The 20,024-nt window shown below is 42.2% G+C and overlaps 1 protein-coding gene across 1 annotated transcript in view; it reads right to left on the reverse strand.

Annotated features, from left to right (window-relative positions):
* LOC131954012 (neurofibromin) overlaps nucleotides 1–20,024 on the reverse strand; it is a 90,329-nt gene that overhangs the window by 14,209 nt on the left and 56,096 nt on the right. The window contains exons 46-52 of the mRNA XM_059317490.1: nucleotides 17,354–17,473; nucleotides 16,607–16,724; nucleotides 16,380–16,520; nucleotides 2,981–3,201; nucleotides 2,835–2,896; nucleotides 2,187–2,301; nucleotides 556–636 (exon numbers count right to left, since the gene is read on the reverse strand). Of these exons, the coding sequence (XP_059173473.1) occupies nucleotides 556–636; nucleotides 2,187–2,301; nucleotides 2,835–2,896; nucleotides 2,981–3,201; nucleotides 16,380–16,520; nucleotides 16,607–16,724; nucleotides 17,354–17,473 (858 nt within the window). The remainder of the gene's footprint in view (nucleotides 1–555; nucleotides 637–2,186; nucleotides 2,302–2,834; nucleotides 2,897–2,980; nucleotides 3,202–16,379; nucleotides 16,521–16,606; nucleotides 16,725–17,353; nucleotides 17,474–20,024) is intronic.

The following is a 20,024-nucleotide window of genomic DNA, read 5'->3' on the forward strand; positions in this document are numbered from 1 at the left end:
AAAGCTACTACCAACTCCTGTACCAACTGTCAAAGCTACTACCAACTGCTGTACCAACTGCCAAAGCTACTACCAACTCCTGTACCAACTGTCAAAGCTACTACCAACTCCTGTACCAACTGTCAAAGCTACTACCAACTCCTGTACCAACTGCCAAAGCTACTACCAACTCCTGTACCAACTGCCAAAGCTACTACCAACTGCTGTACCAACTGCCATATCCACCACCAACTCCTGTACCAACTGCCATATCCACCACCAACTCCTGTACCAACTGCCATATCCACCACCAACTCCTGTACCAACTGCCAAAGCTACTACCAACTCCTGTACCAACTGCCAAAGCTACTACCAACTCCTGTACCAACTGCCATATCCACCACCAACTCCTGTACCAACTGCCAAAGCTACTACCAACTGCTGTACCAACTACCAAATCTACTACCAACTGCCATATCCACTGCCACATCCACCACCAATTGCTGGCAATATCTCCAACATTGCTTATGGATATATTTTGAGAGCCCTATCAATATTAAGGCTTGTCATACTTACAGGTTTCAACATTGGCTGTAATCTGGTCAGGCACATAACAACAGCTTCTATCAAGGTTAAATCCATGTAGGACTCCAGAGCCTTAAAAACATAACACATACATCAGTACTGCTGTGGGCTGAGTTAGTATTAAGCTGATAGAAATGTTGCTATCAAGTTTAAGCACTGGAGAAATATGCTCACATGCTTGAAATACTTGCTACATGATGGAGTGGTTACTAAAACAAATTGTCTGTAAAAAAGGGGTTCATTCTTAAACGTGAACTCAATACAATTGAATCACTTTCTCTTTTGGAATAAGCTGCTACAAATTATGGTGATGCTAAAACATTTTCCAAATTTTTTTTTTACATATGGCCAGGAGCTAAACCCAGATATTTTTTTTCAGAAATGTAAATTAATCAAAAGTGGGAAAACACATACAAAAGACAAAATCTAAACAATAAAAAACAGAACTTAAACCAAAATTTTAGAAAAAGTCCTCTGATAAAAAAATAAAAGAACAATTGAATAGAATATGAGCCACAAAGTGTTACACTCAATGGGCAAAAGAGGAATTGAATCAACATCAATTTAATCAACTAATCTACAACTACAAAGTAAAAAGTGCATAAGAGGTTATAGTGAAGTGTGGGTCCAGTGTTTAAGTGTGGGTCAGTGTTTAAGTGTGATTCCAGTGTTTAAGTGTGGGTCCAGTGTTTAAGTGTGGGTCCAGTGTTTAAGTGTGGGTCAGTGTTTAAGTGTGATTCCAGTGTTTAAGTGTGGGTCCAGTGTTTAAGTGTGGGTCCAGTGTTTAAGTGTGGGTCAGTGTTTAAGTGTGGGTCAGTGTTTAACTGTGGGTCCAGTGTTTAAGTGTGGGTCCAGTGTTTAACCATTAATGTCCCATTCATTCTACCAAAACTCCACCCATGACGGCCCAATGTAAGGAGCATAACTCTGTATGATCAAGTGAATAGTTTCACAAAATATTTGTTTTTGTCTAAATGAAATTGAAAATTAAGATAAAAACTACTGCTTAATGTTGGGAATAAACCTGGCTTTCCAACAGTATTAAATAGAATATATTATATTCGGTAAAAGTACAGTAAAAAAATAAAAAATGTCGGAGAAAATTCAAAACAGGTCATTTTCGATAGTCAACTTTATTTATTTTTGTCTAAACAACTAAGCATCGAATTTAACAGTTAAATATCAATTTGGTTATGTTTAAGATAAATAATTCATAAAATACATGCCTAGATACGTTTAGAGGCATTATTTTATTTTATTTTTAACATTAAATCTACTAAAAAAAGGACAGATGAGTCTAAAATTTCGAGATCGAAAGAAGCTATTATTTTTTATCTTTCAAAAGCGCCATTGAAATTATAAGACCGGAAAAGGATGGTGAAACTATCCGACTTCCTGTTTAGTTAAAAATTAGGATTTGTAGGCCAAATTTTAATGAAACAAATTTAATTTTTCTATGCGTATTTTAAGCGGGCGGCAGCGGGCGTTACGGGACATTAACGGTGTCGGGCGGCAGCGGGCGTTACGGGACATTAATGGTTAACTGTGGGTCCAGTGAATCAAAAACTATTTAAAAGCAAAGGGTGAACCACTGAGAATGTACTCACAAAAATGTCCCTGACCTTCATCATAATCTTGAGCAACTGCTTGACCTCAGAATCCACAACACTTTTGCTGATACAACCAAACACAATAATGGCTCTAGGTTGGAGGGCTGGGTTATACTGGAAGGCAAATCTGTTGGGAGGGGGGGGGGGGGGGGGGTGTCAGAAAATTTGATCCAATAGTCCAAGTTATCACACAGAAAACATTGAAAAACATGTGTCAGACAAATGATATGTCAGACAGATGATGTGTTAGACAGATGATAGATGATGTGTCAGACAGATGATGTGTCAGACAGATGATGTGTCAGACAAATGATATGTCAGACCATGTGTCAGACAGATGATGTGTCAGACAGATGATGTGTCAGACAGATGATGTGTCAGACAGATGATGTGTCAGACAGATGATGTTAGACCATGTGTCAGACAGATGATGTGTCTGACAGATGATGTGTCAGACAGATGTGTCAGACAGATGATGTGTCAGACAAATGATATGTCGACCATGTGTCAGACAGATGATGTGTCAGACAGATGATATGTTAGACCCTATGGCAGACAGATGTGTTAGAGCATATGGCAGACAGATGATTCAGACAGATAATGCATACAGATAATGCAGACAGATAGCAGACAGATGTGTTGAGTTAGGAATGTACAAACCTTCTGGCTAGATCTGTCCACTGCTGAAGCCAATCACAATTTGGAATGTCTTTCATACAAGCCTGTGGTTTAACAATAGTTTAGCTTTAAATGTAAGACTACAATCTTGTGGTTTAACTAAAGTTTAGCTTTAAATGTAAGACTACAAGCCTGTGGTTTAACAAAAGTTTAGCTATGGCTTCAAGTGAACTGAGAGGCATTTTCTCATTTTCTGGAGGAGATGTGGTGAAAGAACGATCACCTGGTCTAAAGCTGGTTCTAAAGGCGCTGACAGCGGCAGATTTCACTGTGCTGATGCCAAACAACTGGTAGAACTTGGGGAGGGAGAACTCAGCAAGGCTCAGCTTCAGTACTTGAAGTGTGCTCTCTGTCAACCAAACAACAGATGGTTACACACACACACATTGCTGGTTACACACACACACACATTGCTGGTTAGACACACACACATTGCTGGTTAGACACACACACACATTGCTGGTTACACACACACATTGCTGGTTACACACACACACATTGCTGGTTACACACACACACATTGCTGGTTACACACACATTGCTGGTTACACACACACACATTGCTGGTTACACACACACACACATTGCTGGTTACACACACACACATTGCTGGTTACACACACACACACATTGCTGGTTACACACACACACACATTGCTGGTTACACACACACACACATTGCTGGTTACACACACACACATTGCTGGTTACACACACACACATTGCTGGTTACACACACACATTGCTGGTTACACACACACATTGCTGGTTACACACACACACACATTGCTGGTTACACACACACACATTGCTGGTTACACACACACATTGCTGGTTACACACACACACATTGCTGGTTACACACACACACATTGCTGGTTACACACACACACATTGCTGGTTACACACACATTGCTGGTTACACACACACATTGCTGGTTACACACACACACACACATTGCTGGTTACACACACACACATTGCTGGTTACACACACACACATTGCTGGTTACACACACACACATTGCTGGTTACACACACACACATTGCTGGTTACACACACACACATTGCTGGTTACACACACACACACATTGCTGGTTACACACACACACACATTGCTGGTTACACACACACACACATTGCTGGTTACACACACACACATTGCTGGTTACACACACACACATTGCTGGTTACACACACACACATTGCTGGTTACACACACACACACACATTGCTGGTTACACACACACACATTGCTGGTTACACACACACACATTGCTGGTTACACACACACACATTGCTGGTTACACACACACACACACATTGCTGGTTACACACACACACATTGCTGGTTACACACACACATTGCTGGTTACACACACACACATTGCTGGTTACACACACACACATTGCTGGTTACACACACACACACATTGCTGGTTACACACACACACATTGCTGGTTACACACACACACACATTGCTGGTTACACACACACACATTGCTGGTTACACACACACACATTGCTGGTTACACACACACACATTGCTGGTTACACACACACACATTGCTGGTTACACACACACATTGCTGGTTACACACACACATTGCTGGTTACACACACACACATTGCTGGTTACACACACACACATTGCTGGTTACACACACACATTGCTGGTTACACACACACACACATTGCTGGTTACACACACACACACATTGCTGGTTACACACACACACACATTGCTGGTTACACACACACACATTGCTGGTTACACACACATTGCTGGTTACACACACACACACATTGCTGGTTACACACACACACATTGCTGGTTACACACACATTGCTGGTTACACACACACACATTGCTGGTTACACACACACACATTGCTGGTTACACACACACACACACATTGCTGGTTACACACACACACATTGCTGGTTACACACACACACACACACATTGCTGGTTACACACACACACACATTGCTGGTTACACACACACACATTGCTGGTTACACACACACACATTGCTGGTTACACACACACACACATTGCTGGTTACACACACACACATTGCTGGTTACACACACACACACATTGCTGGTTACACACACACACATTGCTGGTTACACACACACACATTGCTGGTTACACACACACATTGCTGGTTACACACACATTGCTGGTTACACACACACACATTGCTGGTTACACACACACACATTGCTGGTTACACACACACACATTGCTGGTTACACACACACACATTGCTGGTTACACACACATTGCTGGTTACACACACACACACACATTGCTGGTTAGACACACACACATTGCTGGTTACACACACATTGCTGGTTACACACACACATTGCTGGTTACACACACACACATTGCTGGTTACACACACACACATTGCTGGTTACACACACACACACATTGCTGGTTACACACACACACACATTGCTGGTTACACACACACACATTGCTGGTTACACACACACACATTGCTGGTTACACACACACACATTGCTGGTTACACACACACACACACATTGCTGGTTACACACACACACATTGCTGGTTACACACACACACATTGCTGGTTACACACACACACATTGCTGGTTACACACACACACATTGCTGGTTACACACACACACACATTGCTGGTTACACACACACACTGCTGGTTACACACACACACATTGCTGGTTACACACACACATTGCTGGTTACACACACACACACACATTGCTGGTTACACACACACACACATTGCTGGTTACACACACACACATTGCTGGTTACACACACACACACATTGCTGGTTACACACACACACACATTGCTGGTTACACACACACACACATTGCTGGTTACACACACACACATTGCTGGTTACACACACACACACACATTGCTGGTTACACACACACACATTGCTGGTTACACACACACACATTGCTGGTTACACACACACACATTGCTGGTTACACACACACATTGCTGGTTACACACACACATTGCTGGTTACACACACACACACATTGCTGGTTACACACACACACACATTGCTGGTTACACACACACACACACATTGCTGGTTACACACACACATTGCTGGTTACACACACACATTGCTGGTTACACACACACACACACATTGCTGGTTACACACACACATTGCTGGTTACACACACACACACACATTGCTGGTTACACACACACACACATTGCTGGTTACACACACACACATTGCTGGTTACACACACACACACATTGCTGGTTACACACACACACACACATTGCTGGTTACACACACACACATTGCTGGTTACACACACACATTGCTGGTTACACACACACACACATTGCTGGTTACACACACACATTGCTGGTTACACACACACACACATTGCTGGTTACACACACACACACATTGCTGGTTACACACACACACACATTGCTGGTTACACACACACACACATTGATGGTTACACACACACACACATTGCTGGTTACACACACACACACATTGCTGGTTACACACACACACATTGCTGGTTACACACACACACATTGCTGGTTACACACACACACACATTGCTGGTTACACACACACACACATTGCTGGTTACACACACACACACATTGCTGGTTACACACACACACATTGCTGGTTACACACACACACACATTGCTGGTTACACACACACACATTGCTGGTTACACACACACACACACATTGCTGGTTACACACACACACATTGCTGGTTACACACACACACATTGCTGGTTACACACACACACACATTGCTGGTTACACACACACATTGCTGGTTACACACACACATTGCTGGTTACACACACACACACATTGCTGGTTACACACACACACACATTGCTGGTTACACACACACACACACATTGCTGGTTACACACACACACACACATTGCTGGTTACACACACACATTGCTGGTTACACACACACATTGCTGGTTACACACACACACACACATTGCTGGTTACACACACACATTGCTGGTTACACACACACACACACATTGCTGGTTACACACACACACACATTGCTGGTTACACACACACACATTGCTGGTTACACACACACACACATTGCTGGTTACACACACACACACACATTGCTGGTTACACACACACACATTGCTGGTTACACACACACATTGCTGGTTACACACACACACACATTGCTGGTTACACACACACATTGCTGGTTACACACACACACACATTGCTGGTTACACACACACACACATTGCTGGTTACACACACACACACATTGCTGGTTACACACACACACACATTGATGGTTACACACACACATTGCTGGTTACACACACACACACATTGCTGGTTACACACACACACACATTGCTGGTTACACACACACACACATTGATGGTTACACACACACATTGCTGGTTACACACACACACATTGCTGGTTACACACACACACACATTGCTGGTTACACACACACACACATTGCTGGTTACACACACACACATTGCTGGTTACACACACACACATTGCTGGTTACACACACACATTGCTGGTTACACACACACATTGCTGGTTACACACACACACATTGCTGGTTACACACACACACACATTGCTGGTTACACACACACACATTGCTGGTTACACACACACACATTGCTGGTTACACACACACATTGCTGGTTACACACACACACATTGCTGGTTACACACACACACATTGCTGGTTACACACACACACATTGCTGGTTACACACACACACATTGCTGGTTACACACACATTGCTGGTTACACACACACACACACATTGCTGGTTACACACACACATTGCTGGTTACACACACACACACATTGCTGGTTACACACACACACACATTGCTGGTTACACACACACACATTGCTGGTTACACACACACACATTGCTGGTTACACACACACACACACATTGCTGGTTACACACACACACATTGCTGGTTACACACACACACATTGCTGGTTACACACACACACATTGCTGGTTACACACACACACATTGCTGGTTACACACACACACACACATTGCTGGTTACACACACACACACATTGCTGGTTACACACACACACATTGCTGGTTACACACACACACATTGCTGGTTACACACACACACACACATTGCTGGTTACACACACACACATTGCTGGTTACACACACACATTGCTGGTTACACACACACACACATTGCTGGTTACACACACACACATTGCTGGTTACACACACACACATTGCTGGTTACACACACACACATTGCTGGTTACACACACACACATTGCTGGTTACACACACACACACATTGCTGGTTACACACACACACATTGCTGGTTACACACACACACATTGCTGGTTACACACACACACATTGCTGGTTACACACACACACATTGCTGGTTACACACACACACATTGCTGGTTACACACACACACATTGCTGGTTACACACACACACATTGCTGGTTACACACACACACACATTGCTGGTTACACACACACACATTGCTGGTTACACACACACACATTGCTGGTTACACACACACACATTGCTGGTTACACACACACACATTGCTGGTTACACACACACATTGCTGGTTACACACACACATTGCTGGTTACACACACACACATTGCTGGTTACACACACACACATTGCTGGTTACACACACACATTGCTGGTTACACACACACACACATTGCTGGTTACACACACACACACATTGCTGGTTACACACACACACACATTGCTGGTTACACACACACACATTGCTGGTTACACACACACACACATTGCTGGTTACACACACACACACATTGCTGGTTACACACACACACATTGCTGGTTACACACACATTGCTGGTTACACACACACACATTGCTGGTTACACACACACACATTGCTGGTTACACACACACACACACATTGCTGGTTACACACACACACATTGCTGGTTACACACACACACACACACATTGCTGGTTACACACACACACACATTGCTGGTTACACACACACACATTGCTGGTTACACACACACACATTGCTGGTTACACACACACACATTGCTGGTTACACACACACACACATTGCTGGTTACACACACACACACATTGCTGGTTACACACACACACACATTGCTGGTTACACACACACACATTGCTGGTTACACACACACACATTGCTGGTTACACACACACATTGCTGGTTACACACACATTGCTGGTTACACACACACACATTGCTGGTTACACACACACACATTGCTGGTTACACACACACACATTGCTGGTTACACACACACACATTGCTGGTTACACACACATTGCTGGTTACACACACATTGCTGGTTACACACACACACACACATTGCTGGTTAGACACACACACATTGCTGGTTACACACACATTGCTGGTTACACACACACATTGCTGGTTACACACACACACATTGCTGGTTACACACACACACATTGCTGGTTACACACACACACACATTGCTGGTTACACACACACACACATTGCTGGTTACACACACACACATTGCTGGTTACACACACACACATTGCTGGTTACACACACACACATTGCTGGTTACACACACACACACACATTGCTGGTTACACACACACACATTGCTGGTTACACACACACACATTGCTGGTTACACACACACACATTGCTGGTTACACACACACACATTGCTGGTTACACACACACACACATTGCTGGTTACACACACACACTGCTGGTTACACACACACACACATTGCTGGTTACACACACACATTGCTGGTTACACACACACACACACATTGCTGGTTACACACACACACACACATTGCTGGTTACACACACACACACACATTGCTGGTTACACACACACACACATTGCTGGTTACACACACACACACATTGCTGGTTACACACACACACATTGCTGGTTACACACACACACATTGCTGGTTACACACACACACACATTGCTGGTTACACACACACACATTGCTGGTTACACACACACACACATTGCTGGTTACACACACACACACATTGCTGGTTACACACACACACACATTGCTGGTTACACACACACACACATTGCTGGTTACACACACACACATTGCTGGTTACACACACACACACACATTGCTGGTTACACACACACACATTGCTGGTTACACACACACACATTGCTGGTTACACACACACACATTGCTGGTTACACACACACATTGCTGGTTACACACACACATTGCTGGTTACACACACACACACATTGCTGGTTACACACACACACATTGCTGGTTACACACACACACATTGCTGGTTACACACACATTGCTGGTTACACACACACACATTGCTGGTTACACACACACACACATTGCTGGTTACACACACACACACATTGCTGGTTACACACACACATTGCTGGTTACACACACACATTGCTGGTTACACACACACACACACATTGCTGGTTACACACACACATTGCTGGTTACACACACACACACACATTGCTGGTTACACACACACACACATTGCTGGTTACACACACACACATTGCTGGTTACACACACACACACATTGCTGGTTACACACACACACACACACATTGCTGGTTACACACACACACATTGCTGGTTACACACACACATTGCTGGTTACACACACACACACATTGCTGGTTACACACACACATTGCTGGTTACACACACACACACATTGCTGGTTACACACACACACACATTGCTGGTTACACACACACACACATTGCTGGTTACACACACACACACATTGATGGTTACACACACACACACATTGCTGGTTACACACACACACACATTGCTGGTTACACACACACACATTGCTGGTTACACACACACACATTGCTGGTTACACACACACACACATTGCTGGTTACACACACACACACATTGCTGGTTACACACACACACACATTGCTGGTTACACACACACACACATTGCTGGTTACACACACACACACATTGCTGGTTACACACACACACATTGCTGGTTACACACACACACACACACATTGCTGGTTACACACACACACATTGCTGGTTACACACACACACACACATTGCTGGTTACACACACACACACACACATTGCTGGTTACACACACACACATTGCTGTACACACACACACACATTGCTGGTTACACACACACACACATTGCTGGTTACACACACACACACACATTGCTGGTTACACACACACATTGCTGGTTACACACACACATTGCTGGTTACACACACACACACACATTGCTGGTTACACACACACATTGCTGGTTACACACACACACATTGCTGGTTACACACACACACATTGCTGGTTACACACACACATTGCTGGTTACACACACACATTGCTGGTTACACACACACACATTGCTGGTTACACACACACACACATTGCTGGTTACACACACACACATTGCTGGTTACACACACACACATTGCTGGTTACACACACACATTGCTGGTTACACACACACACATTGCTGGTTACACACACACACATTGCTGGTTACACACACACACATTGCTGGTTACACACACACACATTGCTGGTTACACACACATTGCTGGTTACACACACACACACACATTGCTGGTTACACACACACATTGCTGGTTACACACACACACACATTGCTGGTTACACACACACACACATTGCTGGTTACACACACACACATTGCTGGTTACACACACACACATTGCTGGTTACACACACACACACACATTGCTGGTTACACACACACACATTGCTGGTTACACACACACACATTGCTGGTTACACACACACACATTGCTGGTTACACACACACACATTGCTGGTTACACACACACACACACATTGCTGGTTACACACACACACACATTGCTGGTTACACACACACACATTGCTGGTTACACACACACACATTGCTGGTTACACACACACACACACATTGCTGGTTACACACACACACATTGCTGGTTACACACACACATTGCTGGTTACACACACACACACATTGCTGGTTACACACACACACATTGCTGGTTACACACACACACATTGCTGGTTACACACACACACATTGCTGGTTACACACACACACATTGCTGGTTACACACACACACACATTGCTGGTTACACACACACACATTGCTGGTTACACACACACACATTGCTGGTTACACACACACACATTGCTGGTTACACACACACACATTGCTGGTTACACACACACACATTGCTGGTTACACACACACACATTGCTGGTTACACACACACACATTGCTGGTTACACACACACATTGCTGGTTACACACACACATTGCTGGTTACACACACACACATTGCTGGTTACACACACACACATTGCTGGTTACACACACACATTGCTGGTTACACACACACACACATTGCTGGTTACACACACACACACATTGCTGGTTACACACACACACACATTGCTGGTTACACACACACACATTGCTGGTTACACACACACACACATTGCTGGTTACACACACACACACATTGCTGGTTACACACACACACATTGCTGGTTACACACACATTGCTGGTTACACACACACACATTGCTGGTTACACACACACACATTGCTGGTTACACACACACACATTGCTGGTTACACACACACACACATTGCTGGTTACACACACACACATTGCTGGTTACACACACACACATTGCTGGTTACACACACACACATTGCTGGTTACACACACACACATTGCTGGTTACACACACACACATTGCTGGTTACACACACACACATTGCTGGTTACACACACACACATTGCTGGTTACACACACACATTGCTGGTTACACACACACATTGCTGGTTACACACACACACATTGCTGGTTACACACACACACATTGCTGGTTACACACACACATTGCTGGTTACACACACACACACATTGCTGGTTACACACACACACACATTGCTGGTTACACACACACACACATTGCTGGTTACACACACACACATTGCTGGTTACACACACACACACATTGCTGGTTACACACACACACACATTGCTGGTTACACACACACACATTGCTGGTTACACACACATTGCTGGTTACACACACACACATTGCTGGTTACACACACACACATTGCTGGTTACACACACACACACACATTGCTGGTTACACACACACACATTGCTGGTTACACACACACACACACACATTGCTGGTTACACACACACACACATTGCTGGTTACACACACACACATTGCTGGTTACACACACACACATTGCTGGTTACACACACACACATTGCTGGTTACACACACACACACATTGCTGGTTACACACACACACACATTGCTGGTTACACACACACACACATTGCTGGTTACACACACACACATTGCTGGTTACACACACACACATTGCTGGTTACACACACACATTGCTGGTTACACACACATTGCTGGTTACACACACACACATTGCTGGTTACACACACACACATTGCTGGTTACACACACACACATTGCTGGTTACACACACACACATTGCTGGTTACACACACATTGCTGGTTACACACACATTGCTGGTTACACACACACACACACATTGCTGGTTAGACACACACACATTGCTGGTTACACACACATTGCTGGTTACACACACACATTGCTGGTTACACACACACACATTGCTGGTTACACACACACACATTGCTGGTTACACACACACACACATTGCTGGTTACACACACACACACATTGCTGGTTACACACACACACATTGCTGGTTACACACACACACATTGCTGGTTACACACACACACATTGCTGGTTACACACACACACACACATTGCTGGTTACACACACACACATTGCTGGTTACACACACACACATTGCTGGTTACACACACACACATTGCTGGTTACACACACACACATTGCTGGTTACACACACACACACATTGCTGGTTACACACACACACTGCTGGTTACACACACACACACATTGCTGGTTACACACACACATTGCTGGTTACACACACACACACACATTGCTGGTTACACACACACACACACATTGCTGGTTACACACACACACACACATTGCTGGTTACACACACACACACATTGCTGGTTACACACACACACACATTGCTGGTTACACACACACACATTGCTGGTTACACACACACACATTGCTGGTTACACACACACACACATTGCTGGTTACACACACACACATTGCTGGTTACACACACACACACATTGCTGGTTACACACACACACACATTGCTGGTTACACACACACATTGCTGGTTACACACACACACATTGCTGGTTACACACACACACATTGCTGGTTACACACACACATTGCTGGTTACACACACACATTGCTGGTTACACACACACACATTGCTGGTTACACACACACACACATTGCTGGTTACACACACACACATTGCTGGTTACACACACACACATTGCTGGTTACACACACACATTGCTGGTTACACACACACACATTGCTGGTTACACACACACACATTGCTGGTTACACACACACACATTGCTGGTTACACACACACACATTGCTGGTTACACACACATTGCTGGTTACACACACACACACACATTGCTGGTTACACACACACATTGCTGGTTACACACACACACACATTGCTGGTTACACACACACACACACATTGCTGGTTACACACACACACATTGCTGGTTACACACACACACATTGCTGGTTACACACACACACATTGCTGGTTACACACACACATTGCTGGTTACACACACACATTGCTGGTTACACACACACACACATTGCTGGTTACACACACACACATTGCTGGTTACACACACACACATTGCTGGTTACACACACATTGCTGGTTACACACACACACATTGCTGGTTACACACACACACACATTGCTGGTTACACACACACACACATTGCTGGTTACACACACACATTGCTGGTTACACACACACATTGCTGGTTACACACACACACACACATTGCTGGTTACACACACACATTGCTGGTTACACACACACACACACATTGCTGGTTACACACACACACACATTGCTGGTTACACACACACACATTGCTGGTTACACACACACACACATTGCTGGTTACACACACACACACACACATTGCTGGTTACACACACACACATTGCTGGTTACACACACACATTGCTGGTTACACACACACACACATTGCTGGTTACACACACACATTGCTGGTTACACACACACACACATTGCTGGTTACACACACACACACATTGCTGGTTACACACACACACACATTGCTGGTTACACACACACACACATTGATGGTTACACACACACACACATTGCTGGTTACACACACACACACATTGCTGGTTACACACACACACATTGCTGGTTACACACACACACATTGCTGGTTACACACACACACACATTGCTGGTTACACACACACACACATTGCTGGTTACACACACACACACATTGCTGGTTACACACACACACACATTGCTGGTTACACACACACACACATTGCTGGTTACACACACACACATTGCTGGTTACACACACACACACACACATTGCTGGTTACACACACACACATTGCTGGTTACACACACACACACACATTGCTGGTTACACACACACACACACATTGCTGGTTACACACACACACATTGCTGGTTACACACACACATTGCTGGTTACACACACACACACATTGCTGGTTACACACACACACACATTGCTGGTTACACACACACACACACATTGCTGGTTACACACACACATTGCTGGTTACACACACACATTGCTGGTTACACACACACACACACATTGCTGGTTACACACACACATTGCTGGTTACACACACACACACACATTGCTGGTTACACACACACACACATTGCTGGTTACACACACACACATTGCTGGTTACACACACACACACATTGCTGGTTACACACACACACACACATTGCTGGTTACACACACACACATTGCTGGTTACACACACACATTGCTGGTTACACACACACACACATTGCTGGTTACACACACACATTGCTGGTTACACACACACACACATTGCTGGTTACACACACACACACATTGCTGGTTACACACACACACACATTGCTGGTTACACACACACACACATTGATGGTTACACACACACACATTGCTGGTTAGACACACACACATTGCTGGTTACAGTCTTACACACACTGACCAAACATGAACCTGTGTCAATATATTCTTACTTTCATCTTCTATGCCAGGTATATTGCCCTAAGAAATGAAGCTCTAGACAGATGTGATAGCTAAGTTGTAGTGAGTTGTGAACTGACCAGAAAAATGTAGCTGGGAGCAGGTACAGAGTGAGTGGATGATGTTGATGACCAGGCCGTGTGTAGAGGCTCGCAGTGACAAAGGTCCAGTAGATACTAACAAGGTGACAATATGGAACAGGAATGGCAGATGGCTGGCCACTGGAGAGAAAAAACAATCATCACAATTATTCTATTGTACACTGCATATTACAATTGAAAAGATGTACACATCTAACTCAACTGACCATCTAGGGAGTTATTGAAAGACAACATGAGCAAATATCTGGCTAAGATGGCAATGTCATCCCACATCAAATGCTGCTCCAAAGTAAAGGTGGGAGATGTGCATGTTTTGTCAATCAGCTGAAACAAACCAAACAATTACTGGCAAAGTTTTGGCAAACATTTGAAAATATTTTGCTGCATCATACAGGAAATTCAGAACCTTTATGAGGCGAGGGAGGGGATGGTATGGGACAATAGCCTTTAATAAAGTACCCTTTTGGCCAATAGCCTTTAATGAAGTACCCTTTTGAGAAAAAATAGGAAAGTAAAGTAGAAATGATGTTTCAAACTACCAGAATATGAAAAATACATCAAAATATACATCCAGGTGGTTGGAATGAGCTCAACTTTACATGGTTACATGCTTGCTATATTGATCATATCACTACATTTATTTCATAAGCTTTCGTTAAAATCCAAGCTGTCATTAACTCTGTTCAAATTGAATGAGGTCTGAATGAAAAAATGCTTTGAAGAGTTTAACATAGACAACATGATGCTACGGGATTCTTTTTCAAATCTTTTTTTTTTAATGGCCAATTATGACAGCCAAAGTATGTATACTGGAATAAAAAGTTGATAGAAAACTGTACCCGACAAAGCCTCCCTATGTATGTATACTGGAATAAAAAGTTGATAGAAAACTGTACCCGACAAAGCCTCCCTATGTATGTATACTGGACTAAAAAGTTGATAGAAAACTGTACCCGACAAAGCCTGCCTATGACTTTACGTGAAACCAGAAGGACATTGGCTGAAGTGAGAGCTACAGCTGTGTCTGCCATTATTTCTGCTTGGATGGAGCCCAGACCACCAGTCACACTTCTCTGTCAACATATGATACATAATGTTATGATTGTATAAACATCTCAACATATGATACGTAATGTTTCAATTGTATAAATATCTCAACATATGATACATTATGTTATGATTGTACAAATATCTCAACATATGATACATAATGTTATGATTGTACAAATATCTCAACATATGATACGTAATGTTTCGATTGTATAAATATCTCAACATGATACATAATGTTATGATTGTACAAATATCTCAACATATGATACATATTGTTACAATTGTACAAATATCTCAACATATGATGCATATTGTTACAATTGTACAAATATCTCAACATATGATACATATTGTTACGATTGTACAAATATCTCAACATATGATACATAATGTTATGATTGTACAAATATCTCAACATATGATACATAATGTTATGATTGTACAAATATCTCAACATATGATAAGTAATGTTTCAATTGTATAAATATCTCAACATGATACATAATGTTATGATTGTACAAATATCTCAACATATGATACGTAATGTTTCAATTGTATAAATATCTCAACATATGATACATTATGTTATGATTGTACAAATATCTCAACATATGATACATAATGTTATGATTGTACAAATATCTCAACATATGATACATAATGTTATGATTGTACAAATATCTCAACATATGATAAGTAATGTTTCAATTGTATAAATATCTCAACATGATACATAATGTTATGATTGTACAAATATCTCAACATATGATACATATTGTTACAATTGTACAAATATCTCAACATATGATACATATTGTTACAATTGTACAAATATCTCAACATATGATACATAATGTTATGATTGTATAAACATCTCAACATATGATACATATTGTTATGATTGTATAAACATCTCAACATATGATACATAATGTTATGAGAGAGAGAGAGAGAGAGAGAGAGAGAGAGAGAGAGAGAGAGAGAGAGAGAGAGAGAGAGAGAGAGAGAGTAGTGTTAGCTTTCTGGAGGAGCGGGTAGGAGGAGCAGGATATTCTCAAATTCCCCTGTTTACCCTGTGCCCAAAAACTCATTTTACGTTCCCGGCTTGATATTAAACAGTCTGAGATGTAATTTATGCCTATTTCAGGTATTCTATTGAATGTTGGGTTTATGACTTTGATGGTAATATGTATCGTAGGTGTTCATTAGTTGGGAGTGACAGGGTGTTAAATCTTTAATTGATGAAATATTTATTGATAAATTAACCCTCAAACTGTCAAGTGCTATTCTTCTGTGGCATCAAGTCATTTTAGATAAGCTTGTAAAAATGGTCAAAACTGTTCAATGAAATCAGAGAGCCTTACAAGTCTAAAATCAGAGGGCCTTACAAGTCTAAAATCAGAGAGCCTTACAAGTCTAAAATCAGAGAGCCTTACAAGTCTAAAATCAGAGAGCCTTACAAGTCTAAAATCAGAGAGCCTTACAAGTCTAAAATCAGAGAGCCTTACAAGTCTAAAATCAGAGAGCCTTACAAGTCTAAAATCAGAGAGCCTTACAAGTCTAAAATCAGAGAGCCTTACAAGTCTAAAATCAGAGAGCCTTACAAGTCTAAAATCAGAGAGCCTTACAAGTCTAAAATCAGAGAGCCTTACAAGTCTAAAATCAGAGAGCCTTACAAGTCTAAAATCAGAGAGCCTTACAAGTCTAAAATCAGAGAGCCTTACAAGTCTAAAATCAGAGAGCCTTACAAGTCTAAAATCAGAGAGCCTTACAAGTCTAAAATCAGAGAGCCTTACAAGTCTAAACTCAGAGAGCCTTACAAGTCTAAAATCAGAGAGCCTTACAAGTCTAAAATCAGAGAGCCTTACAAGTCTAAAATCAGAGAGCCTTACAAGTCTAAAATCAGAGAGCCTTACAAGTCTAAAATCAGAGAGCCTTACAAGTCTAAACTCAGAGAGCCTTACAAGTCTAAAATCAGAGAGCCTTACAAGTCTAAAATCAGAGAGCCTTACAAGTCTAAAATCAGAGAGCCTTACAAGTCTAAAATCAGAGAGCCTTACAAGTCTAAAATCAGAGAGCATTACAAGTCTAAAATCAGAGAGCCTTACAAGTCTAAAATCAGAGAGCCTTACAAGTCTAAAATCAGAGAGCATTACAAGTCTAAAATCAGAGAGCCTTACAAGTCTAAAATCAGAGAGCCTTACAAGTCTAAAATCAGAGAGCCTTACAAGTCTAAAATCAGAGAGCCTTACAAGTCTACAGTTTCTGAAAGTACATTAGACAAGAAATCTTCTGATACAAAAAATAATTTGTTTTTATCTAGACATTTACAGGATGAATAAAATTAGACTAATCAAAATCTGTATTTAACTCACCCTAAAACCCTCATACATTTTTAGACACTAGAAAATGTTATCTTAAGCATAGCTAACCTTTTGAAAAGTGATTTTTTTTTAAAAATTTTAATTCATGACTCACTCTCACAATAACAGTAAAAAAAAAAAATAGAGTGATCTCCCCTAAACTTTCTCGAATTTTCTTATATAACATTATGTGGGATGGCAACTCGAA

This window comes from Physella acuta, unplaced genomic scaffold (genome assembly GCF_028476545.2).
Source record: "Physella acuta isolate Inbredline_101_S28 unplaced genomic scaffold, ASM2847654v3 ptg000969l, whole genome shotgun sequence".
Taxonomy (NCBI): Eukaryota; Metazoa; Mollusca; class Gastropoda; family Physidae; genus Physella; species Physella acuta.